This window comes from Thermobia domestica, chromosome 6 (assembly GCF_964235325.1).
Source record: "Thermobia domestica chromosome 6, izTheDome1.hap1.1, whole genome shotgun sequence".
Taxonomy (NCBI): Eukaryota; Metazoa; Arthropoda; class Insecta; order Zygentoma; family Lepismatidae; genus Thermobia; species Thermobia domestica.
Genome location: NC_137459.1, coordinates 286,043,435 through 286,070,047, shown reverse-complemented (window position 1 = coordinate 286,070,047; position 26,613 = coordinate 286,043,435). Strand labels below are relative to the sequence as shown.

The 26,613-nt window shown below is 35.6% G+C and overlaps 1 protein-coding gene across 2 annotated transcripts in view; it reads left to right on the top strand.

Moving 5' to 3' along the window:
- Positions 1-26,613, top strand: part of LOC145688514 (transketolase) — a 168,516-nt gene that overhangs the window by 113,140 nt on the left and 28,763 nt on the right. For both annotated transcript variants that reach the window (XM_081762861.1, XM_081762862.1), the window contains exons 2-4: positions 8,917-9,062; positions 20,084-20,273; positions 26,018-26,252. In XM_081762861.1, the coding sequence (XP_081618987.1) occupies positions 8,917-9,062; positions 20,084-20,273; positions 26,018-26,252 (571 nt within the window). The remainder of the gene's footprint in view (positions 1-8,916; positions 9,063-20,083; positions 20,274-26,017; positions 26,253-26,613) is intronic.

Genomic DNA, 26,613 nt, shown 5'->3' with positions numbered 1-26,613 from the left:
TACATTCATATCCACTGCAAACGCTGTTTTTGTTCTACTTTGACTCTTATTTTAGTACTCAGGAGAGAATAATGTTTTATGTCTTAACTTTCAACATTCTTTTACAAATGGAAAGATTCGTTTACGTATCTAAATATTCCATTAAGTATGGAGAGCAAAATGACAAACAATCATGTGCTGGCATTAATACAGTTTCGAGATATTGTATCATTAAGTATTTCAATCAATGTTGCTTTTTTATATATAATTTGTAACAAGTCTTATTATATTTAAAAGAAGAAAAACACATCTGCAAGATTTTTCCCGATTGCAAAGGTTGGCTTCGAGGTTCGAACCTGGTTTACTTTTTCCCGAAGATACCCGAAGTTGGACTTAGAAAATTTTTGCCTCGAAACAGCAATAAAGAATGCGCTCAACCTTTTTGAGACAAGGTGTACATTTTGAAACTAAATAAAACTCAGCTTCAATTCCTTGTCTACATAGAGAGTAAAGAACGTCCCAAACAAGTTTCAGATCTAAGAACCTTATACTTTATTTTTTAGAAATTTTTAAACATTGCGAATTTTCGAAAATCTTATTTTCACCATCAAATATCTCAGGAAGGACAGAAATGAAAAATCCCACATTTGCACAAAACAGATGATTGTTGTGCAGTAAAGTGGTTAAGATTGCATCACTGAGACTCGAGCAATTTGAGTTATAAATTTCCTTCACTGGGAATTATCAAGCGCTATTGGAGTGAATATAACTTTGCAGCAAAAGTCAAGATAACACGAAAGTATTGTTAAATGTGTAAAGTATGCATAATTTATGAATCATATCTTGTACAAGAGACGAAAGTAGTCTGTTATTTCCTTTCTGCCTATAGCGCTGCTATTAAGCCACCAGTGAGGTAAATTGTTGACTAGTTTGTGTGGCACTGATAGTGCAAGTACGACCAGTAGGAGTTGTGAATTCTATGGGTGAGTGTTTCCGGCGAACCTTAGTGATTGGCACCCACACTGTCATTTGTACATAGTCTAAGAGGTTCTTGGAGGCATGGGGATGGAAAAAGTGATCAAAAAGAATCTTCTTGACTGACTTCAATTCCTCCAATCTACCATTTCTGTCCTAAATACAGGCTACGGTATCATTAGGTGCAAATGACAACATGCTATGTTCTGGAAGTACTGAAGAACTGCAATCAGTAAATTCATCTGATTGAGTATTCATATCTGATTTGTTTTCGTCAGAGGTACAAATCTATATGATCTATTATTAATTCTTTTAAAAGTAGCAAACCTAATTTTTTTGACTGCACTTCTGATCAAACATAAATTGTATGCCTGAGATACTATATCAACACACAACCTGCACATCTGTTCAGTTTTTAAAATCTTGAATTTCACATCACTGCAACAACTTATAACTCAAACTACTCAAGTCTGTGATGCAATTTTACTCACTTGTTACTGCATAACTATCGTTTATTTTCTACAAATTTGGGATTTTTCACTTTTGTCCGCCCTGAGATATTTGATGGTAAAATAAAAAGATTTTCGAAAATTCAGTTTAAAAATTTCTAATATATATATATATATATATATATATATATATATATATATATATATATATATAAATATATATATATATAAATATATATATATATAAATATATATATATATATAAATATATATATATATATAAATATATATATATATATAAATATATATATATATATAAATATATATATATATATAAATATATATATATATATATATATATATATATAATATATATATATATATATATATATATAAATATATAAATAAAATATAAGGTTCATAGATCTGAAACTTGTTTGGGACGTTCTTTACTCTAGTTTCTATGTAGACAAAGAATTGAAGGTGTCTTAGTTTCAAAATGTACGTACTAAAATGGCCATTTCTAGGTTTCCAACTTCAGTGTTCAGAGCTTCTTATCTCGACTTTCTAAAGTCTCAATGAGCACAGAACACAGAATGCTGTTCATTGCATTCTTTCATATGGTTTTGGTTTGAAATCATTATCTTTAAATAGTTCCAGCGTTTAGCGGAATCCTCTCAAAGTGCAAAATACGGTCAGGCGCCCGTACAAAATGGCCGCCCCAAACAAACCTGCGCGGCTAAAAAATAAATACCAGTTTTCAACTCAATGTGGTACAATTTTAGGTGAAAAAAATTCTAATTTTGTCAGCAACCTTTGACCTGGAAATTGGTAAATTTCATTTGGATTTGTCCCTCCTTGGAGTTGAGATTTGGTCGAAGGAAACACATTCCCTATTTTATTAACATGCTAAAGAACGTACCCTGCACAAGTGGCATGTAATCGCATTAGCTCCGGGGATGAAAGGTGGTTGGCTAACTCCGTAGCGGCAAAGCCCTCCCGAAAGATCGCTTGGCGGAAACTGATAGCAGCCCAGCTTCACTTGTATTTTTTCTCAATTACCAGTAATGCATTGTTTCTGCAAATAAAGTTGGATTGTTAGTGTTTTTCCTGAGATTGTCCTTTCAAGCTAAAAGACCGGAAGGTGGGGAGGGGGCAAGTAAATAGAATATAAAGCTGATATTAAATGTATGGCACAGGTCTTGCGCGTTGGTGCTCTTGTCCATACTAGGGGCCAAAGGAAGAGTGGTAATTTTAATCTTTAAAAAATCCCAAGCAAACTAAATAAATAAAAAAAGTAGACTTCAATACTTTTTTAGCATTTGGGCTAAGACGAAATTATTGGTGGGTTCCATACATACAAAATGTTTTGAGTTGAAAATTTCAATCTAATCATGATATAAAAAGTGAAAAAATCTTGCGGCTAAAGATACATATACTTTAAGCCGATTAATTTCGTTAACTTTGTGATAAAAGTTCAGTGGAAGGTGAATGTCCGGGTTAAATATAAAACTGATTACTGCATAATGTTAAGCAAGAATTTGTCAAGGATATCTTTAGTTACATAACTTCGAGCGACAATTACGTAAGCTTGTTACTGGCGTGACACATTGTATTTCTGCTGGGTAGCAAAGCATGATTTCCATCGTTGAAAGATAAATTCAAAACTTGATAATACCATTTACAGCGGTTATCTAAGTTTCTTATGCAGTTGTTTAATTGTAGGTTTGTATTTTTTAATTATTTTTTTATGCACCGAGAGAGGGAAATAGCGACAAGACACTGGTTCGATGTTAGATAAAATTCAATATTGCTGAAAACAATCTCTTTTCCGGGCATTAGTTTTCCGTGATATTTAAATGCAAATGAATCGAAAATAACTTAGAGCTGCTCGACTAGTTGAAAAGACATGATTTCAAGAAATGTCCCGAAGAGTATTTCCTCTCCCCCGTGCATAACTCCGTGCCCATTGTGAAGTACAAATTCTTCCAATGCTACTTGATTCCGTATGTATTCCCCCCATTGGAGAACATCTGAAATAATCACTGCATAAGAATACACACTTAAAGATTCACTCTAATGAGTTGAAAATTGTATTACAGAAGTTAGGCTTTGTCAAGAGTTTCAGGGTCGTGCAGTAGCTGACTAGGTGAAGGAACCTAGAATGGCTTATCAGTTTGCCGCGGCAAATCTCCTGTGGATAAACCTGTAGCATGAGAATATAAATAATCTATTTTCCTAGCGCTATAAACCCCTTGTGTGCAGGTTTGTTAACTCCAGTCACAGTGGTTTCAGAGAAACAGGTTAAAGGATGTAAGGGTGGAAAAGCTAATAGAAAATATAGTGACAATATTAAAATACCTATACCAGTGACTACGCCAGCTTTAAATTCTTGGGAGGAGGGTTGAGAGGGCAGCTACTTTTTTTTATATACCGAAAGTGTGTTATATTGCTTGACGTACCTTACAACACACCGTCTGGGAGTCAATGCCGCCGGGAGCTCCTGCCCCCTTAACACTCTTGTGTCGTCACTGACCTATACACATGAAATGGCATGAACATAGCAATTTTAATATATTGAACAGATAGGCACGGTATGTATCAAACTAGCCCTGGCGTTGGGAAAGTGGCTCTCCCATCACCTAAAGTTTTGCTGAGTCTCTGGTCCTCCAGGTTGGGTGTTCGGATCCCCCAACATGAAAGAGCTGAATCTTGCAGCATCAGATCGGGCCTGTGAAAAATAACCTCTATATTTTTGATTTTTTGTGCGTCTTTCTGATCTCGTTCGACTTACGGTTAATAGTACAGCTCTGAATGTTTCGCATTGACGTTCGGACCTGGAGTCTGGCGACTGCGGATGGAAACTCAGGTGGTAGCACCCAGCCGTACTGGAGGGAGATATGCCTAGAAATGGACAGCTGGGAGTAGCTCTGTGGAAGTTCAATTTGAAGCTAGATTCAAGCCTTTATTCTGTGGGACTATGGTGTCCTCCATCAGTACTTGTCAGGGGTGTAAGTGGTCCTGCCTCATTCAAATTTTGTTCTCTTGCTTTGAGCCATGACTTAGCTTGCTGACATGGCAATCCAGACACACTGGTAGCTGCGTAGCCTCCTAGAACATTGACGAGGAAGTGGAGATTTGGGTTATTTCATCAATGTGGCTACGAATGTCATAATTCACCCTCCTCGGAAGTAAACATATCGAACACCGTAGTTTACACCGCGGTTTTTCACAACTAAAGATCGATCTGATTATACTTGGGAAAATTTTCAACTTGTCATTCATAAACTGCTCTTGCGTGTTGCAGCAGGTCTTAATAAATTACACAATGACACTTTAGTAGTGTTTATTGTAACAATCAACAGTCGACATTGTTATTGAAATGTAGGCTTCTTCATAGCTATGTCAGTCGAAGCCCACCGTCAAACGTCAACTGAACTGTTTCCGATTATGAGCATACTAAAGCGGAAATTGTTCACCGTGATGTGCAGTGCCACTAATAGTTGTTAGTGATTGACGTAGTACGGTTTGATATGCAAAACGAAAAACTAACCAAACAGCGATAACTGACTCAATAACAATAGTAATAGTAATAATAGTGTGAACGCAACTAACCAATTTTCAGCGTTGCTTTTTTTGTAAATCACATGTCTTTCAATTTGTATGGTAGCAGGCCCGTATTTAGGTAAGTGCTATTCTGTGCTCGAGCACAGGGCGGCAAAATTGTTTTAAAATTCACAATAAAGTGATACTTAAAACTAGCAACCTGCTCAAGAAAATGTGTTGAATTCCCTCTAATTACAGTAGTTAATCAGATAAGCTAGCTAATTAGTATTTTTAGTCACTCTCCCAGCCCCATACCCACCCCAAGGGGTCAGGATGAACTTGAACGTCATGAAAACTGATAGTTAAACTCTCGAAAATTACGAATTCAACACTATCTGTAGTTTTCGATTACTTTTAAAATCTCGCTCCCTCCCTGGGGAACGGAGTATGACCTTGAAGTTTAATTTGATTAAAATTGTCACTAGTAACCTCAGCGACCCCAAAAACTATGGATTCAACTCTAATATTCGTAGTTTTCGACTATTTTTAAAATGCTCCCATTTTATTCTTATGGGGACTTTGTACCCCCATCTCAGCTCAGCTAAGGTGACCTAGGGACCTGGAACAGGTCATTTGGATAATTTCTCGGAGAGTTTTAAAGCCTATTAAAATTTCATGTTCCTGTCTATTATGGTCAATCTATCTAGACCACATCAGTCATTGAAAGAATTAGGCCATTTAAAAGTACGTTGTAACTTTTGTTAATTTGTAATACCTAAACTGCTACTCAAGAGCTTGTTTGAGACATAAGTTTGTGCTAAGGGGCGGCAAATCATTTAGAGCACAGGGGGCGCACAATATGTAAATACGGGCCTATATGGTAGTATATTCTCCCAGGAAAGTCCTTATTTCCTCACTTTGTACTGGTTCAACTGTCAACATTTTGGCCGCTCATCTAGGTCGTGTAAAACCTCTGCCATCTGTGGCAATTGTTCTGACAGTACATAGTTCAACACAATGTACGGCTCAGTCAAAATGTTCCAACTGAAAATGAGCACATTGGCTTGGTGACTGTGACATTCATGGACGAAAAGTAGTCTCTCTCAAGACAAAGGTGCATATCTAATTTTTTCCTTCATTTTTTCCAGAAGAAATTCTAAGATTTTATCATAATTTATTCTATCGTGTTCTGTTAAAATTTAAGTTGATCTTGTAAGTTAAGTTATTTATGATCTAAGTTATAAACTTAGATCATAAATAAAACTAAATTTTAAGACTACATAGAATAAATGAGGAATGTTTAAACTTGTCTCCTGGAAAAGAAAACAAGAATTAGGAATGATCGAGTAAAATGCATCAAAAGATTGCGATCTTGGCCAAGAATTTTAGGACTAAGAAAAATGCATCAAAAGATTGCAATCTTGGCCAAGAATTATAGTTTTTGGATCAGGTGCCTCAAAATTTTTGAACGGACCCTAGTTTTCGTGTTTTTTACGGAATAAACACATACGAAGTTAAGTGATAGTTCGGGTTTGGCTACACTATATGTAGTTCTTCAGATAAGACCTACAAGGAAACCTTTGTTTGAAATATATTGGAGATCTTTTTATCCAATGAGATCTTAAGAGGGACGAAATAGTCCGTGAGCTTATCACTGAAAATATCTCCGCTACTGAAGACAAGCGCTGCATAACACTAGCGCACAATTTTGCTTTCACGTTTTTCCACCTGCTGTGAAATCTACTCCTTTGCTCGAAGAACAGATTGTTGTTGGCACTTAGACATGTGGTCTTCCCGTTGCGCCAGCAGTTAACAATACACAGCAGCCAACATCCACTGTTACCCACACCACCACTACTTCCGGAGAAGTTCCCAGAGGTCCTGCTCAAGGATTCTTGAGGGAACAATTCTTGGACTACACATTTTACATCAAAACGGACTAAAGAGCTTACTACTACAAAATCAGTCCACATCGGACCGTGTAGTTCAGCGATCTGTTAATTCTTAGCCTGCTGATTACACCTCTACTCTGAAGCAGAACTTTTAAAGGTCGCAATCCTTAAGCATTGTGTATTAGAAAAACTTTTGCGCTTCCGGGGACTATATTTATTTAATTTATTTGCCTGTTTTCCAGTTGTTTCCAACTGAATGATTTCTGACGTCAGTTTACTGCTCTACTTCTCAGTAAAGCATGGTGCGAAGACTAGGAGCAGGTATTTAACTCAACGTTAATAAAATAGTAGTGACAAACATCTATAGCGTAGTCGATTGTTTCGCACGGGTACTACAAATGAGCCCATGAATACGCGTACATCGCAAACACTTGATCGTTCTATTATCGTACCTCACATTTCTCCCGCCCTTTCCTCATTTCTCTCAATTTTAATACCAGATTCTTACGTTACTCATTGGTCATGAATTTGTTTAATATGAATACACTTTTCGAATTCTTCACTTTCTTCCTTTTATTTCTTACTAGCTGAATATACCCATTCTTCGCACAGGAGCTGTATTTGAAAGTCAACGCCTGTGGGAGTATCACAATTCATTTCAGTGGCTGCGAAAACTATGGATTTGACACTAATATTGGTCACTTTGGATTACTTTTACGTCTTGGTATCCCCCGGTGACCCGGATCGCAGCCGAATAGGGTGAATTTGGAAGTTAATGCAATCAGTGTCACCATTGATCTGAGCGACCAGGAAAACTATGAATTCGACACTAATATCTAATTTTCTATTTTCACATGTTCCGGTAAACTCTCCCTTGAGACTCCTGTTCGAAATTTGAAAAACTCGTCTGGGGCCTCTGGACCAAGGTACTAGTAACCAAATTTTGGTAACTCTCGGTCGACTCGTCTGGTCCCCAGGCCACCCCCCCCCATACACTCTCTATCAATAACAGGATTTCGTTCAAACTGAATATAAGCTGCACGTATGACTCTCAAGCTAAGGACAAGAATGTCTCTAGATTTTTGAAACTCATCATGAACATAAGATCCCCTCCTCCCAGTTCTCAAATTGTTGTTCGGCAACTTATCTTGAGACACTGTTACTTTTAAACTAATAGAAAAAATGTTTAATTCGTGCGATGCAAATGCTAACAAAGATTATTGCATTAACATACTCTGCCGGAACAGTGCTACCAAACAAACATAAAGTTGTATATTTTCAGTCAGCATAGTATCCCAAATTACGTCATATTAAGTATTTCAAATTTACACGTTAAACGAAAACTTAATTTATTATTTAGTGTTGCAGAACTAGAGAAATTGACAATATTACAAATATCTAAATTTTGGAGGCCCCTCCGAGAGTCATAACGCAACTGATTGGTCACAATGCATTGTCAAAATAGCTTAATGTCATACTTTGATCATGATAGGACTTATTTCAAATAAATAGGATTAAAGTTAAGGAATTGAAAAAGACTTTCTTAGGTCTTTATTTAAAATTCTTGAGTATCGCATCTAAGGACTAGCAATTTTCAGTAGACAAAAGAAAATTTCCAGCAGTCCAATCGCAAACCCTCCGGAGATGAGAAAAAAACTGACAAGTTTCTAAAGTTAGATGATTGCTGCTTTAGTTTTTTGTAACTGCAGTATTGCAAACTTCACCAAGGTTTCTCGTATCTCCGGAACATATAAATATCAAATACCTTTACGCCTATTGAAAAAACCACCTACGTGATTGGACATACTTATCTACTTTTTTTTCTTCAATGAAACCTTTTGAAAAGTCAAATTTTTAATCCTCTCTTTGATCATCTTTGTTTCGAGTAACTTGTTAAAATTTCTTAAACATTGTAAACAATGTCCATTATTAGTTTTGGAAATTAAAGTATCATACTACTTAAGACTATCTGTAAACGTAGTGTATTCTTCCACTATTCAAAACATTAAAAATAGTCATTACAGTGTTGTTCAATATTTTCGATGTTTTCATATAATGTAAAATTTCTTTTACAGACATCCTACATCATGTTCTTCCATGGCAGAAATAATGTCTGTCCTCTTTTTCCACACTATGCGGTACAAAGTTTCAGAACCAAGGGACCCATCAAGTGACAGATTTATCCTTTCTAAAGGACACGCAGCACCGATATTGTACGCAGGTAAGTGGTGTGAAAATTGGTACAACGGTGGTAAAAATTGGTATTACTCTATAATCAAACTTTTGTTTAATTTTGCTATTTATCGATACAATTATTTAACATTTTATACCTCCTACAATTGTCATTGTTCATATTTGGCTGCATATCTTAAAAAAAATCAATGTTTTTTTTAAAATTAAATTTGTAAATAAAATTATTTGGCAAATATCTATTCAATATGTATAAATTACATCCATGGAGAAAAATGACATTAGAACCCATTCAGTATGCCCATTGGAGTTCGAAAAAGCGATTTTACCACAGTTTTGATAGTTTTCTTAATTTTTGATGTAGTGAACTACTTATTTGGCAAATATCTATACAAAAGGTTCATGCAGCAGCCAGAAGAAATAAAATGAGCCACTTCCCATGAAAATCGGTTGAGAAGTTTAGCCTGTATAGCGCTAAAAGGATACAGATGTCGGCGTTAGCGGCCATCGTAGAAGTATGACGTCATACATCGGCCCGGCCAGACTTCGAGACAAAACAGCCGGCAGTACAAGATTCTACAGATCATTAACTATCCATCGCCACCAATCACATGATTGTTTCATTCAAAATCCCACGGAATTACATATGCTCCCCAACTATTAGTAGTAACTTAAGATACAATAATTTTCGAAAATCTTCAATTGCCAGAATACGTACAAATTTTTGCTCACGACTGTATATAACACGAACTAGTCTCACAGGGTAACCGGAATGCTCACGGGGGAATGTCACACATGGCCAGAGTACGACAAAAATAAACATTTGGACATTACTTTTGAAGGTTGAAATAAGTTTGATACGTTTAATAAGCTTCTGACAACATTTGAAGACATAATTTTATGCTTGTTTCTTTGACACATTTCATAATTAATTTTTTTCATCCGTCACCATTATCCTAAGTTATAATAGTGAGTCGTTAAAAATTTTTCTTTTCAGTTTCTCAAAGCTTATTCTGTACCGAGACAAAGATCAAAGATGTGTTTTTCTATTTTAGAGTTAGTTTTCCTAGTGCACCACCCCTGTGTCACATGCAGCTTATTAAATAACTCCAAGCTGATCTTAGACATTCTTAGTCAAATCAAATCCAAAGGAAACATAATTTCAGTAAAATCGTAAGTTACACTATCTAAAAGAAAAAGGTACACCTTGTCTCAAAAAGGTTGAGCGCATTCTTTATTGGTGTTTTGAGGCAAAAATTTTCAAAGTCCAACTTCGGGTATCTTCGGGAAATAGTAAACCAGGTTCGAACCTCCAAGCCAGCCTTTGTAATCGGGAAAAAGTTTGCAGATGTGTTTTTCTTCTTTTAAATATAATAAGACTTGTTATCAAGTGTTGAAAAAAAGCAACATTGATTGAAATACTTAATGACACAATATTTCGAAACTTTGTATTAATGTCACCACATGCTTGTTTGTCATTTAGCTCTCCATACGTAATGGAACATTTAGATATGTAAACGAATCTTTCCATATGTAAAAGAATGCTCAAAGTTATGACATAGAACATAATTATCGCCTAAGTACTAAAATAAAAGTCAAAGTAGAACAAAAACAGCGTTTCTAGTGGGTATGAATGTCATAATTTTCTTGATCCGTTATACATCGCTAAAAGTACCTTAGCAGAAGTCCTTGTGTTAGCTCACTGGTAAGCTGTTGGATTTCAAATCATAAGGTTGAGTTCGAATCCCTTCTGGGTCAATGCCTTTTCAAAAAATTATATTTTCCGCAATCCATGAAAAATTATATAAAATAATATTAAATACATCAGTTGTATATATATATATATAACATAATCATTGCAGAATGTAGTAATTATAATGTTTAAAATATAACATCTGAAATAGGTAGGTGTCCACAGTAGGTCTGTATTATATATATGAGAATGTTAAATACAAGTTAAGAAACTCGTTCATTAGCAATAAATAAATCATGTAGTGTATTTATTTGCAGCTATTTGTCATATAGAGGGTAATTCTCAACATTCATAATACAGCATGTCATTTATGTTCTTGAAAACTTATTCGATGCATAAACCGAAGGTTTAAACAGAGAATCCAAAGTCGCAACGCTCGCAAGAAATTCATGAACCCCAAAGGTCACGTGAGCAGACTGGAATTGTCCTTATGAAGCACGCCACAGCAGAAAGTCTTTACATAGATTTTAAATTCAATTCCTGATATATGCTTTTGCAATGTGGAAGTGGTGATGCCTTTAGTCGCTCTCTCTCGCTCACTCGCTCGCTCACTCTATTTATACAGAATATAAAAGTGGATGGATGTGTGTGTTTCAACATAATTCTGATATATCTAGCGCAATTATAACTATATTTCTTACAGTCTGGAAAAGAGTACTGTCGGGATACATATCAAAAATGCTAGAAACTGGTCGATATTAGTATCGAATCCATAGCTTCGTGGTCGCTTAGGTGAATAGTTCTACTTTCAATTCAAGTCCAATTAAGTTCCCATTAGCGCCCAGGGTGGTTATGTAGCGACATAAAAATATCGAAATCAACCGATATTAGAATCGAATCGTAAATTTTCAGCGCCGCTAACTGCCGCATTTTCCATTAGTCCACATTAGTCCACATTTCACATTAGTCCCATTGCCTAGAGGGCAATATATTTGCAGAGTGCAAAGTTTAAAACTTGAATAATATTTTAATTTTTTCCGTATGAAAAAGTTAAAAATCAAGAGCAAATATACTATTTCATGAACAATCCTCTTTTACTGTTCTAATATGTATAATAATAGCGTAAGAAATCTAAAAATAATTCAGAACACGTTTCACACTTGTTATTTTTTGTTACGTAGTTCTAGCTGTAGCATGTAGTGAGTGGTATTTAAATGTAATAAATTCACTAATTAAGCATATTCGAATTAAGTTTTATTTTTAAGTTAGGGATGAAGGGGCGGAGAAATATGTAGTTATTGGGGCGCCGAGAGCAAAAGTGCGTAGAGGCTCCGAGCTTTTAAATGCAACACTGGTCGCTAAATTAATTGATAGAAATTTTAATGTCATTTAAGACCAAATTTAGTCCTAACGGTGGCAGTATCCGTTTGCTCTCCTAGGAGAAATGAAAGGGGATGACATCAAAATTATATATAGAGTGGCACTCCAGGTGCTTAATGATATAGAAAATTAGTTTTTCTTTCTTCTTTTACGTTGGTCTACTTTTCCTTGATTTGAGACTTTCAAATTTCATCCTATTTTCTACTGAAATGTATGTGTAAGGCAACAAAGAAATAATTATATATGATAAATTTAAATTCATTTTAATTCGGAAGTTGAGAAACACTTTGCCATTATATATCGTAAAGGTCAGATCCACCAGCATAGTAACAGAGGTGCTTGAGCCATTGACGGTAGAAATTCAAACTCCGGTAAGTGATAATTTGTCTTGTTTTATTACAAGAGAAGAGGACGTGGATCATGGGTCAGAGTTGATGTCGATGGGTCGGAGTTGGTCGCAATGGTTCAGTGGTTCATAGTTGGTGGTGGGTCAGAGTAGATCACGATGGATGATGGGTCAGAGTGGACCAATGGGTCATTTGGGTGGTGGGTGATACTGGATCATGGTGGGTCGTGAATCAAATTTTCATTGACCCACACCATCTCTGGTTAAAATTGTACTAAAGATAAGAGGCACCGAAGATGCATGTCGGCTATTATGCTCAAATTTTGCACATAGATAATAGTACCCCACCAGAAAGCAATAAATCTGAAACGGTTCACGGTATCACCTCCTAGAACTCGAGATGTAGGGGTTTGTCTGATTGGCTAAATTAAGACGTCAATGATTTATCCATCAACAAGCAAGCTTCTTATGATCGTTTCCGTAGGGAAATCAGAAGAACACGTGCCTAGTGATCGTAATATTGATAGTTCGCGCCCACCCCGGGGTATTTGTTTTGTTTTTTTGACTCACCTAAATATAAACAAATCACACATAGGCATTTTAACATATTTTGGGAGAGTAATTTTGTGGTTCGTTGTCGTTTCATCGCGTCTCTGCCGCTGGTAGTAAAGTTTTCAAAATGGAACTGGGGCCACCGCGGATTGTCGCTGCGGGGCCACCAATTTTTGGCGAGAGGTCAATAGTTGACCATCTGTAGTCCACCGACGCTTACAGCTTAGGGCAGAGTTTCCCAACCGGTGTGCCGCGAATGGGCCGCTGGTGTGCCGTGAGGAAATCGAAACAAATTATTAATTTTATAGGAACCAAATTGCAAGACATAGGGGAAAATGTATATTCGTATTTCACATTATTATGAACCTCTACTATAAATCTACAGTTTTAAGTTTCATACTGTGTTACTCTTCTGTACATTTTTAATGTTGAAAAACGTATTTATCATTATCATGACAATTATTGCTTCTTTATTGTTGCAAACTATTTAGTAACTTGAAATTTTAACATATCATTCAATAAATTCAACATTTGTTTTAAAAGTATAGGTTTATTTATTTGTTCGTTATTTAGTGATCTTCCCTTGTAGTTAAAGGTTAAATACAGTTTTGGATTTTTAAAAACCTGAGTCCTGTATTTCATTGCAATTGTTTTCTATTTTAAAATTAGAATGAGAAATAAGCATAATGATTTACCACGGGGGAAAATCAGTGATGGAGCTTTCTTCTTTGTAACAAGGATATCAGTAACCACATAAAAATACCACAGTATTTTATAATTACAAATAATAATAGTAATTATATATATATATATATATATATATATATATATATATATATATATATATATATATATATATATATAAATATAAAAATATGGGTGTGCCGCGAGAATTCAAGCTACACCTGTAGTGTGCCGCAAGTTGAAAAAAGGTTGGGAAACGCTGGCTTAGGGTAATGAACGATGTCTTTGCCTTGTAGACGTCATGACTACCGACGTCGGCAGTCAACTAGCTTTTAGTATTCCTTTACTAACCATCTATCGTTCATGTTTATACACGGTGTTGTACTACTACTACTACTAATTATTATTATTATTATTATTATTATTATTATTTGTAGTAATAGTAGTATAATTGATAATAGAATAATTATATTGTCCATGTATTGTCTAGGTAGGACTACACACAGGATTTGGCTCGTTTTAGTTTGACTCGACTCTAATCCGAGTCGAGTTGGAGGATATTTTTCGCGCAGTCCTAGAGTAGACCTCAAAGATGTCTGTTTCGAGTCGAGTCGAGTTTCAAAGAAAAGTCGCTCGTGCCCATCCCTACTAATCTATTTTTGGTCTGAAAAGTGAATAAGACTCCCTATTGCTGCGAAATATGATATTTCTGTTGTTTGTCTTTTTCACATTACTACTAGCGATTAATGTTGGGGAGTGGCGGGGAAATCCCCTCTCGTCAAAGTTTATCCCCGGCCCGGCTCGCAGAAATAACATGATATTTTTACATGGAATAAGTATTTTCTTTCTATATATTTATCAAAAACATCCCCCTCTAGTTCGGAAGTTTAATTCAAATACTGGTTTGGCAGGATGTCCCTATAGGTTTCGTGGGAGATGGTAGGAATGGCCCTATATCTGTCAGTAATTTTATTTTCTAGATCTGGCAGTATAAGTTGAAAGCGAAAGTTGATAAAATGCGATAATCCAACATTGCTACAAGCCCGAACGAACCAAAAGAATTGGGCCGTGTTGTGTTGTGAGGAGTTCTGTTGTGTACAAGCGCTTTTGGTGGTATAAAAACATCTTTATACTGGAAAATCACCCTTCAAGGAAACGACCAAAACGTGTAAATGTTGATAGTGGCGACGATATTTTAGAAGAGGCAAATATTGCTGGAGACCTCTAAGCTGGAAAACCATGTTGGATCCAGCAACAATTGATGCTGGTTTTGCTGTAAATTATGCTATTAATTTGACGAAAATTAATGGTCCATCGATCAAATTCCAGCACAACTTTTCTTTTAATTTGGAGCGGAGGGGACACAAGTTCGGATACCATATTGAACTCTAGGTTCCGTCTCCTTAGGATGTTATGAACATTCATCCCATGGAAAGCAATGGCAAACCACCATTCACCTTGCCAAAAGACTTTTAGGTCAAATACCTGCCTTCGGACAGAATATCACATCATTAACAGCCATAGAATAACACATTGCAAAATTTTGACTTAGAATATATGCGAGACCATGCAAGAAAGTCTCGCGCGAGACGCGAGACGAGACTTCACACTTGCGAGACGAGACCTTACGCGAGACGAGACCAACGCTTGAGTTTGCGAGACGAGACGAGACTTTCTCATTTCTCGTCTCGTCTTGTCTCGCGTGCATACCTACTTTCCTAACATGAGTAACACACTTCCTACGAAATTTGTGCCCCCTTTTTCGGCGCCCGGCATTGACAGTGGATACAGTAAGTGTACTATCTATATTCCCAACGACGAAGGTGCTGGTTCAAGATGGATGTTACTCCTTCTTTGAAGAGGCCATTAATGTATCTGATCTAAGCCCACAACTTCTTAACCAAATAATAGAATGATCATGCTACAAGTCTTTGCAACTGGTTTTCTGTAACAGACTTGGACAAGTTCTGCCTGATGAGGAGAGAAGAATATCCTGGTCTGGTATCTGCTGCTTTAAAAGTAATAATTCCATTTGCTACATCGTACTTGTGCGAAAGTTTTTTTTCATGGTAAACATTAAAACAAAGACAAGAAATCGCTTATCAGTTGAAAATGGCTTCATAATGTTCGTCATGAAGATTGAACCGGGCATTGCTGCACTAGTGAAATTACACCATGCTTAGGTATCTCATTAGGTTTCAATTTTAATTGTATTTCAATGTGCAGGTTTTGTTCCATGTGTATTTTTCTAGTATTTCTATATACAGTTCTCATTAGTATCATATCATACGTCTTTCATTTAAATTCATTTTTAAACAACTCTGCACCCTTTGACAATGTTCAGTAGACCTATTTTTTATTGTTCTGTACAGTATGTATAAAATAAAAGTATGCCTATCAGAACCAAATTCAAAATAATTTCCGGTATTAGATTCTAACTATATTTATCTCTTCCGCTTATCTTCGCGACCTCCTAGGGGCCACGACTCCCAGGTTGAGAAACCCTACTCTAGGCATACATGAGTTATGATGGAACATACATACATACACTTTTATATGTATAAATGCAGATAAGAGAGAGTTGAGAGAGAGCGATTAAGGAATTACCGCTCTCAATCTCTTCACTTTACTTTTGCGATTCGTGAGTTTCTTACGTGACAGTTTGGGGCTAGCTAGGTTTTTGTCTTGAATCACGATCCGATTTTCGATATGCTCTACCTAAATGCTGTAATGCGAATATTGAGAAGTTACCTGCGTATGAAAATAGCTGCAAATAAATACATTACATAACTTATTTATTGCTATTACACGATTTTCTTAATTTGCATTTAATATTCACATATAACATACCGACGTTCTGTCAATACCTCAAATCTTATATTTTAAAGATAAGAATTGCTTATGTCGTGAAATGATATGAATATATATATTCAACTGATATATACAACTGATGATATGAATAAATATTTTCAACTCATATATACAACTGATGATATGAAAATATATATACAACTGATGAATTGTAATGTAACTATTTTACATAATTTTCATGCATTGAGGAAAGTAGAATATCATAAAAGAATCTCACCTGAACGGGTATCGAACTCACGATTTAAACGCTCGGGTGTGTACCACTGAGCTAACATGACCGCTTTTCGGAAGCTGCTTCTGAAATATAACTGAGCTCATACGTAAATTATTTTTTTCGTATGGAAATCACAATGACGAAACGAGAGTGTGAATATATAGTTTCGAAATATTGTATCATTAACTATTTCAATCAACTTTACTTTTTTTATACACTTAATACCATTTCAACATGTCTTATTATATTTAACAGAAGGAAAAACATTGTACATTTTATCCCGATTGCTAAGGTTGGCTTGGAGGTTCGAACCAGCAGCTTTAGTTTACTGTTTTCAGAAGATACCCGAAGTTGGACTTCGAAAGTGTCGTTTCAATACAGCTATCATATCGCTCAATCTGTTTGGTATATGGTATGTGTTTTTATACGTGTAAAGTCAGTATAACAATTCATTCTTTAAACAGCTTTTCGTATGTATTAATACTCCTTTATAAAAACTGTTTTTAATATTATTATTACGGCGCACCATTTTCAGATTTCTTTCGCGAGTCGCTGCCCAAGTCGTTCCCCACAATAGGCGTGTCGTGCAATTAACCAACCACGCGTCAGGTACTAGCTTTTACCTATTGCTTCCTGCTCACAGCTCAGAACATTGGTAACTATGGATAGACGTACAGCAGTAATTACTTTATGGGAGTTGGAAGGCTATTCTGCAACTGCAGCTAGCAGGCGAGTAGGTGTCCCGGCCTCTACAGGAAAGCGATGGGTTCGGAAATATGGTCCTACACGTCAAACTGGTAATTTACGATCTTCTGGTTGTCCGCATGTGTCAACCGAAGCCGAAGATGCGAGATTAGTAAACGAAGCCCGGCTAGACCCACTAAGGACGTCTAGACAGCTAAGGGAAGCTTCTCTTTTTCCTGGTAGTAAGCATACAGCTCTGCGAAGGATTCGTCATGCCGGGTTACGTGGCTGTGTTGCTGCCGTGAAGGAAAAACTCTCAGATGACCACAAAATTTACCGTCTCGCGTTTGCACAGGCGAATGTGGGTCGCAATTGGGAAAACGTGGTTTTCTCAGATGAATCCATATTCACATTACATGAGGGACGCCGTTTTGTGTATCGCCCGAGAGGCACCCGATATGACCCTGGATGTGTTGCTGCTTGAAATCGCAGTGGCCATGTATCTATTTCATGTTGGGGTTGGATTTTCAGGCGCGGAGCAGAACAGCTTCACAGAATTAAAGGACACCTGGACAGTGCTCAGTACTTAGATATTATGAGTAATATCATGGTGCCGTCTGTACGAGTATTTCAGCCTGATGGTGTAATTCAGTTCCAGCAAGACCAGTCGCCAATACATACTTCCCGTGTGGTTTAGGAATGGTTCTCAGGGCAGCCTGAGATTGATTTAATTGACTGGCCGCCTCGTGGAGCAGACCTCAATCTCATGGAAAATGTGGGCAGAAGTGAAGAGTACTCTAAGGGATAGTTGGCCTGAGGCAGATCCACCAGAACCCAAGATGACCTGTGGCATCTTGTTTCCGAAGCATAGCTGGAGGTAGGGGAAGGAGATAAATTTGTCACCCATTTAATAGATTCCATGCCCAGAAGAATAGGGCGTGTAATAAATTCAGAAGGGTGAATTTTTTTATTCTAGTGTTTGTTTTAAATTGATAACATAGATGTAATATTTTATGTAAGACTCCTGTAATTGGGATTCTCTTGTTGGAGTCAGCGGATTTAAATAAATAAGTATTGGACACAATGTCCCCGCCTTAACTCCCGAAAACAGTCCTTTTCAGGGCTACCTAAACGCTTCTGAAAAAATTTCTAGAAGTAAACCAGTCCTTGAATCCGATTTCTGTGCAATTCTACTAACAAAAAAAAAATCTCTGCAGGCTTTGAACTCAAGACGACCTCATTAACAAGCCCGTACTCTACCAGTGAGCTAACATGAACACGCAAATCCAACCTGAAGAAACACGACTTTCAATTTCCGGTATTCCATTACACTGATGGTCATATACTTTGCAAATGTTGTATTCAACTTGGGATATTCCGCAACACACAAACACAGAGAGAGAGAGAGAGAAATGAATATACAAAAGCATATTCAACGTATTTGAATGAGACTCGAAGTAACGATATTCCGTTCTAAAGAGAATTTGTTTCTTCCCGTGACGTTAAGGGGATCGGGAAAAGTTATGTGTCTTGAAGCAGGATCCGACTTTGGATACTCTGTTTACACACTTTCTATATTCGTAGGAATATACTGTATTTCACGAATGTAATTGACATGCTGTATTGAGAATATTGAGAAGTTACATCTGTATGACAAATAGCTGCAAATAAATACACTACATAATTTATTTATTGCTATTAAACGATTTTCCTAACTTGCATTTAACATTCTCATATATAATACCGACGTACTGTGAAAATTATCTCAGATTTTATATTTTAAACATAATAATTACTACATTCTGCAATGATTGTTATATATATATATATATATATATATATATATATATATATATATATATATATATATATATATATATATATACAACTGATATATTTTAATGTAATTATTTTATATAATTTTTCATGCATTGCGGAAAATATAATTTTTAAAAAAGGCATTGACCCAGAGAAGATTCGAACTCATAACCTTATGATTTAAGGTCCGACAACTTACCAGTGAGCTAACACAAGGACTTCTGCTAAGGTACTTTTAGCGATGTATAAATATTCTCAAGACAATTATGACATTCATATCCACTACAAACGCTGTTTCTGTTCTACTTTGACTTTTATTTTAGTACTCAGGTGATAATTATATTCTATGTATTAACTTTGAGCATTCTTTTACATATGGAAAGATTCGTTTACGTATCTAAATGTTCCATCACGTATGGAGAGCTAAATGACAAACATTTACTGACATTAATACAAAGTTTCGAAATATTGTATCATTAAATATTTCAATCAATGTTGCTTTTTTTCTACACTTGGTAACAAGTCTTATTATATTTAAAAGAAAAACGCATCTGCAAACTTTTTCCCGATTGCAAAGGCTGGCTTGGAGGTTCGAACCTGGTTTACTATTTCCCGAAGATACCCGAAGTTGGACTTTGAAAATTTTTGCCTCAAAACACCAATAAAAAATGCGCTCAACCTTTTTGAGACAAGGTGTACGTAACTCTTTATACTCTTCGTATAATATATGCAATGTCTTCTGCTACTTTCTTTTAGCATGAGTTGTTAAAAATTAATGAATGCTGCTAATGGTGCTATTTTTTTTTCTAGCATGGGCGGAAGCAGGGTTGTTTCCAACATCAGATTTACTGAATTTAAGGAAAATAGATAGCGATTTGGAAGGTCATCCAACACCAAGACTGAATTTCATAGATGTAGGAACCGGCTCTCTCGGTCAAGGTTTGTCAGTTTCCTGTGGAATGGCTTATGTTGGAAAGAACTATGACAAAGCTTCGTACAGGTTAGTACTTACTTGTTCATTCAAGTTGAAGTAGGTCTACTTTCGCACCCACATACACAAAACTTCTAATAGTGAAGGCTAGTAGTTGATCATGTATATTTAACAATTTTTATGAAAACAATTTAATACTACGTATTGTGTGTAGTCATTTAAAACTGAAATGCGTAGTGTAAGAAGCTTGCAACTATCATCATAGGAAGGATTATATCAGACTTGTATCACCACTAAAGCATTTGTGTATTAAAATCTACTTACGGGATTGAATAAAAATTTAAGCAGTTTTCTTTAACCTTATCCAAAACTAAATATTTTGTTTTAGTGGCGAGTTGTTTTGCAGGAAATTTGAAATTGTAACTGAGAAATGAAACATTTGTTTATCTCAGAGCTCCGATTACATTTGAAAATTGCTTAAGATGTCAGTCTAACGAAGTCTTCCAGTAATTACTTTCCTTATTTTGTGTTCACGCTCTTGTACGCTGGGCATTCTTTTCATTCTGTGTCCTGTACTCGTTCCCCTTAAATGTATAAGCATTTTTGAAGATAGTATTGATTCAGAATTGGGCGCTTGCATATGTTTACAGATGATTCAAAATAGTGTTCAAAGTAGTTTGTCTGCAATACCTTTTGAAAAAAGATGTTCAGGTGTTCCGTATCTTTAATGAATTTTTAAAGAAATGTTTTAGATCATTCAGTTAATTGTTACGAATGGTCAGAAGGAAAGAATAGGGCTAAGGTTTTATTGAAGTTGCGTTTTTTTTTTTTTTTTTTTTTTTTTTTTTTTTTTTTTTTTTTTTTTACATTAGCATATGAATAAACAAGTTGAATTTCATTCACAGTAATAGTGGTGGCGGGTAGGCCGGGTAGGCACAGGCCTACCCAAAAATTTTGAAATATAAACTAAGATACAATAAAGTAAATATATTTTCCACTATTTATATTAAAGGTAGATAATTAACAGGATAAACCACTACTATAAAAGTAATGTTCTACTGCCATTAATAAAATTATATATATATATATATATATATATATATATATATATATATATATATATATATATATATATATATATATAAAATGTGTGTGTGTGTATCCATAAGCGACAGAATGGGCCTACCCAAAATTAAAATCATAAAACCGCTCCTGCAGTAATAACACAAGAAGACATTCACTTGCATACACACAGAACAAACCTATTTAATAAATCACACTCACAAAGGTAATCAATTGTAATGCTCCACTTTGTTCTTCCGGCACATCGATCATCCATTCCGCCGACCGAAGGCGATGTTATAATTGAACAGTTTGGCCCTTGCATGTAGACTGAGTCGCCACCACGAATGAAAACCGTAGAAAAATTTTATATTTTAGATCAAAGTTCGGTGACAAGGATGTAAATGCAATCATGAAGATTTCTCAATCACACCGCATGGGACTAGATAACTACCGTGACTGACGATATGAATCAATAGTCATTGGAGGAACATTCAAATTCTCAGAAATTAAATATAAGTAAGAAGACAAAATTTTGTGTTAACTTGTTTATAAAGATAAGTAATTAAATCATACATAGAATTAACTGTAGAAACGAGAATCTAATTGAGTAACGAATACCAATATTACATATACGTAAATTTCCTCGTACAAATTTTATAGTATGATCAATTGGTAATTATTTATTTCATGTTTTCGTATGAAATCGCAGGCCAGATGAATTAACCTACTTGTAGTTACAACTGCGTAATATGTATTTTAAATATTATGTCTATGAATAGTGTTTATATGATGAATACAGTACATATATTGGTCTTGTTCCGATATTTCATTATATCTACATATAGATAATTACCAAGCGGTAGAAACCAGCACCATGTTATTTATATTAAAATTTTTCTCTCAGCTTCCGTACATGTCCTGTTTCAGTTAACATCGTCAGGTTACAACAGTTCAGCAAAAGAATATTTTCCACACGGGACATATTTAATTACTATATAATAGCATTTTATTTACTCTTTAATACCTATATATTTAAATTATCATAATCTACTATTTTAAATCAAACCTTCTATGTTGTAAATATCGTTACCTTGTTGCCAAATAGGCAAGACATGACTTCAAAACTGCACAGAGAAGAAATGTTTGGGTAGTCTGAATTTACAACTTAAATAGAAATAAGTAGTGCTGTGTTGCTATGTGCTATGGATATCATCTCACTAATCAGAAATATTATGCTGATAAATTGTCATAGATCTTTCTGACAGTAAATATTACACCAATGATATATATAGTAGGTTTAATATCATACGGACTAGCTTCCATATTGACCAAAAGATTATTATAAAATACTAGAATTTGGATAATGATTATTTCTTAATTCATAAAGTTAAATTTTCATTTATTTGGTGGCATAGCAAGGAGTAGAAGGGCTTAAGCCCCCAGAAGAAACTCTTTAGTTAGCCATACACGTTATTTTCTCGCTCTCCATGATCAAAAATATCTTGTGTATTTTAATTAATAATTATCTAGAATAGCTGCTGTTAGAGCTAATTATCGAAATGTCTCAAATTGTGGCAGATTTTGGATGCCTGCCATTTGCCTTAACATCACTAGAAATATTGAGCTAAATTAATTTTAAAAAGTTACTGGGCCTTATGCAGAGTCGTTTTGACGTTTAACACCATACTACAGTGTTGACTAACGGATGGTTATCAAAATTGTATTCCGAGACTCTGATTAGGACGTAGTATTGGACGAAGTTAATCACTGTTACTAATTAATCTAGAGCAGAGGCTAATCTTTTACCCACGGCTTAGCGTGCGACACAACATTTCGTATTTTGTAATTCATGTATTTTCATTTTTACAGACTACGCATGCGCTCATCTACTTTTCCGTAGTTGCCACATTTATTTTACTCACCCATGCATTGGGGTTCTATAAGTTAATCATACTCAAATCATTTTAGTTGCACTCAAAGTAGACTCTGAATACCAAAAACTGCACTTTCCTTAGTAAAGATTAGTATCCTTACTAACTAGTCTGTGACTAACCTTCGATTAACGAATTCTCTCTGAATACCGCCCACTATGTTTAAGAAAGTGCAGGAAAATTGAGATGCAAGTCAGAAAATATAAGTATTGCGGAAAATGGAGGTTATAAGATTTATTCTTTGAGCTTTCCTATGCTAAAATATTTGTTATAGACTGGAACTGAAGTCACATTTCTTAAAATCTGCTCCTGTTATATCAGCTTATGTTCAAATCAGATTTTCGATGTATAAAGGTGTGCTAGCTTGCAATCGTAATTATTCTTTAAGACCTGCAGAAACTGTTGGCACCTGAAGTTGAACAGTGAACATTGAATGGATGATAGTTGCACTGACTGTAGCTGGACTACTAAGTTTTGAGTTAAAATAGCACTATTTACTAATTATATTATGCAGGTTTTTGTTCGAAGTTGAAGTGATTCAGCTTGTTGATTTTAAGTGTCAGAGCCAATGACATTCATCTTACCTCGCAAGACAACTTGAACAGTGCATTTTTTTTTACAGGACCGTAGTAATGATAAAGTAACTTTTTTCCAACATACTGGGAATAATCTTGACCGTGCAATATAATATTCTAGGTGGGATAATACTCTGACAAACTGGAGGTGGTGGTATTAGATATGAATTAAGCAAAGAATATCGAATTAACGAGTCGAAAGAGTTTTCACGAGAAGGTTTGAGAAACCGGCGAAGATTGACAACTGAATGTTGCACGAATGGGGGGGGGGGGGGGATATTGCTGTCGGGTCAAAAGATTACACCCAAGAAATGCAGTGAAGGACAGATGAAAGCGGAGTAGTCACCGTGCAACGAGAATCCATAGATGATTAATACACCTGTGAATTCTCCATCCGCCTGTATGGGTCGTCGTATCATGCTTTCACCTTCAGTTTGTCGGTGTATTATTTTACCACCTTGTAGAGCATTAGCATAACTTCTCTCATTTAAGAACAATCTGTACATGGCTATTATAGTAGTGTGTGGTGCTGTGTCCAATCGGGGAACAAGTCAATAGTAATACACCTTTCGGCATTGTCAAACACAAGGTAATACTAGCATACGTTTAACATGGCGGAAAATTATGTTCATGGTTTTCTCCGAGTTCTTCAGTTTCTTTCCACATGATTATTCCTCGGAATTACTTCATAACCATCAGTCTTTAGCCTAAAGGACATAATTGCAGGATGTTTAGAAATTTTATTTTTATGCATGCTCGGCCAATACTGCGGCTGATCAATTTCCAGTATCATCTAAGAATTCTTGAAATATTTTTTCCACCTGTGACCGTGTTCGAAGTTACTACGGCTGTTACTTTTTTGAAGTAACATTCTGACAAAGGGAGAACTGAATTTCATGCCTTATTTCGTTAAACATTTTCTCTGCGACAGAGCAGCTTAAGACATTTTGAATTCTATTGAAAGTTCTAGCAAACGTAATTGCGTTCAACAAAGGGTTTGCAACTTTCTACCATGAAATTAAATTCAGCAGTTCAATGTAATTGCTCTCGTCCCTTGACTTGCTACCATGTCTTTTGTAATCCAATTCCTGCTTTTGAAAGAGAGGAAAAAAGAGGGGGGGGGGGGAAGGGACAGTACTAATCAGACTTTTACTTTTTTGTTTGCTTCTAAATTTGCATAATTTTTACATCACAGAAATAATCTATTTGACCGTTAATACTTGTGTAATCGAAATTCTCTACGCAGTACTTGGATGGAAATTTTGGAATTATTCATGAGTAACTCACTATTTCCATTAAAAAAAAAAAAAAATTTCGACATTCCAAACACACTTTCAGTAACAAAATAAGCATGACTGATATAATAATTTGATTAACTCAGTTAACCGTTTTGTAGAATTATAGTGACGACTAAGAAAACGCCTAGTGTGATATATTTTAATTCTGTAAGGGAAGGAGTAGACCTGCCGTTTTAAATGAGCATTATAAAGATCAGTGAACAAAAAGGACACAATTGCACTTGATCTACCATATACTAGCTGGTAAATTTCTGTGCAAGATTAAACTTTTGAATTCGTGAGCCTAAAACGGTTACCACTCACCTCTTCCTGTTGGTCTGATTTGCACAAGTTTAACTAGCGGCCTTCCAGGTTTTTATTGAGAAAGTGATAAAATAACACAACTTGATACAAAATGATTATGAAATTCCTTTATTCCTTAGCAGATTAAATTCGCATAAACTGAACTGTATGAAGCGCTGAATTCCACCATGTCCAGTACAGTGAACGGAACAGGTCACTCACAGCTTCCCCTGGCTTCCACAACCTACAACTGAATGTTAAATTAAGTTGCATCCTTGCAGAACAGACGATACGGAGCTTGAATGCAGTAAAGCAGGGATGGGACTCCTCTCTGCCACTAGAAAATTAAGGATTTAAAATGAACAAGAGGTAGGGAACAGGCTGTTCAATCTGTTCAATGGAGAAATCGTTACTGAACTATCGATTCTTTTATAATTAAATCGAAGCATAATAGTGTTCAAAACTAGACCATTAATCCTTCATAGAATGCTCTGTAATCTTACTCATTGATGAAACTCGAAAACAAATGTTTTTCGGTGAAAGCTAGATTTATAAAAGTCTGACAATAGGGTTGCGAATATAAGGCGAAAATTTATGGTGTGGTTACGGTTACATATGTAAAATTGTTTACTTTTTATTAAAATTCAATTTTCATTTTACAGAGTATATTGCCTTGTTGGAGACGGAGAAAGTGCAGAAGGATCGATTTGGGAAGCACTGCATTTTGCTAGTTTCTACAATCTGGACAATCTCTGCGTAATTTTCGACATAAACCGCCTTGGCCAATCAGATCCAACTGCGCTCCAACACAACATGGAAGTATACAGGAAAAGACTGGAAGCATTTGGATTCAATGCTATTGTAGTGGATGGACATGACGTGGAAGAATTATGCAAGGCGAGTACATATTATTCTAGACATTACAAAGAACAAGCTCTTTCAAATTTAATCTCATACTACGAAGCAAATTCTTTAATGTGGGGAAAACAATTTAATTTTACGCCGGCACAGTAGTTCAGTGGTATTCCTCACATCTGGTGATGTTTTTGATTCGGTCCAAACCTTAGTGAGTGGTGGAAACCTCGTGCCGGTGGTTTTCCCGAGGTTCTCAAGTTTTCTCCCACATTCTCATTTCAAGAATTTTCATTATCATTCATCAGCCATCCGTCTTTTTCAGCATAAAGCGCATAACGGTGGGCATAAACTAAAGTTCATTTCAGTTTCAGAAATTTAATTTTCTTGAACGTTCAAATCTAAA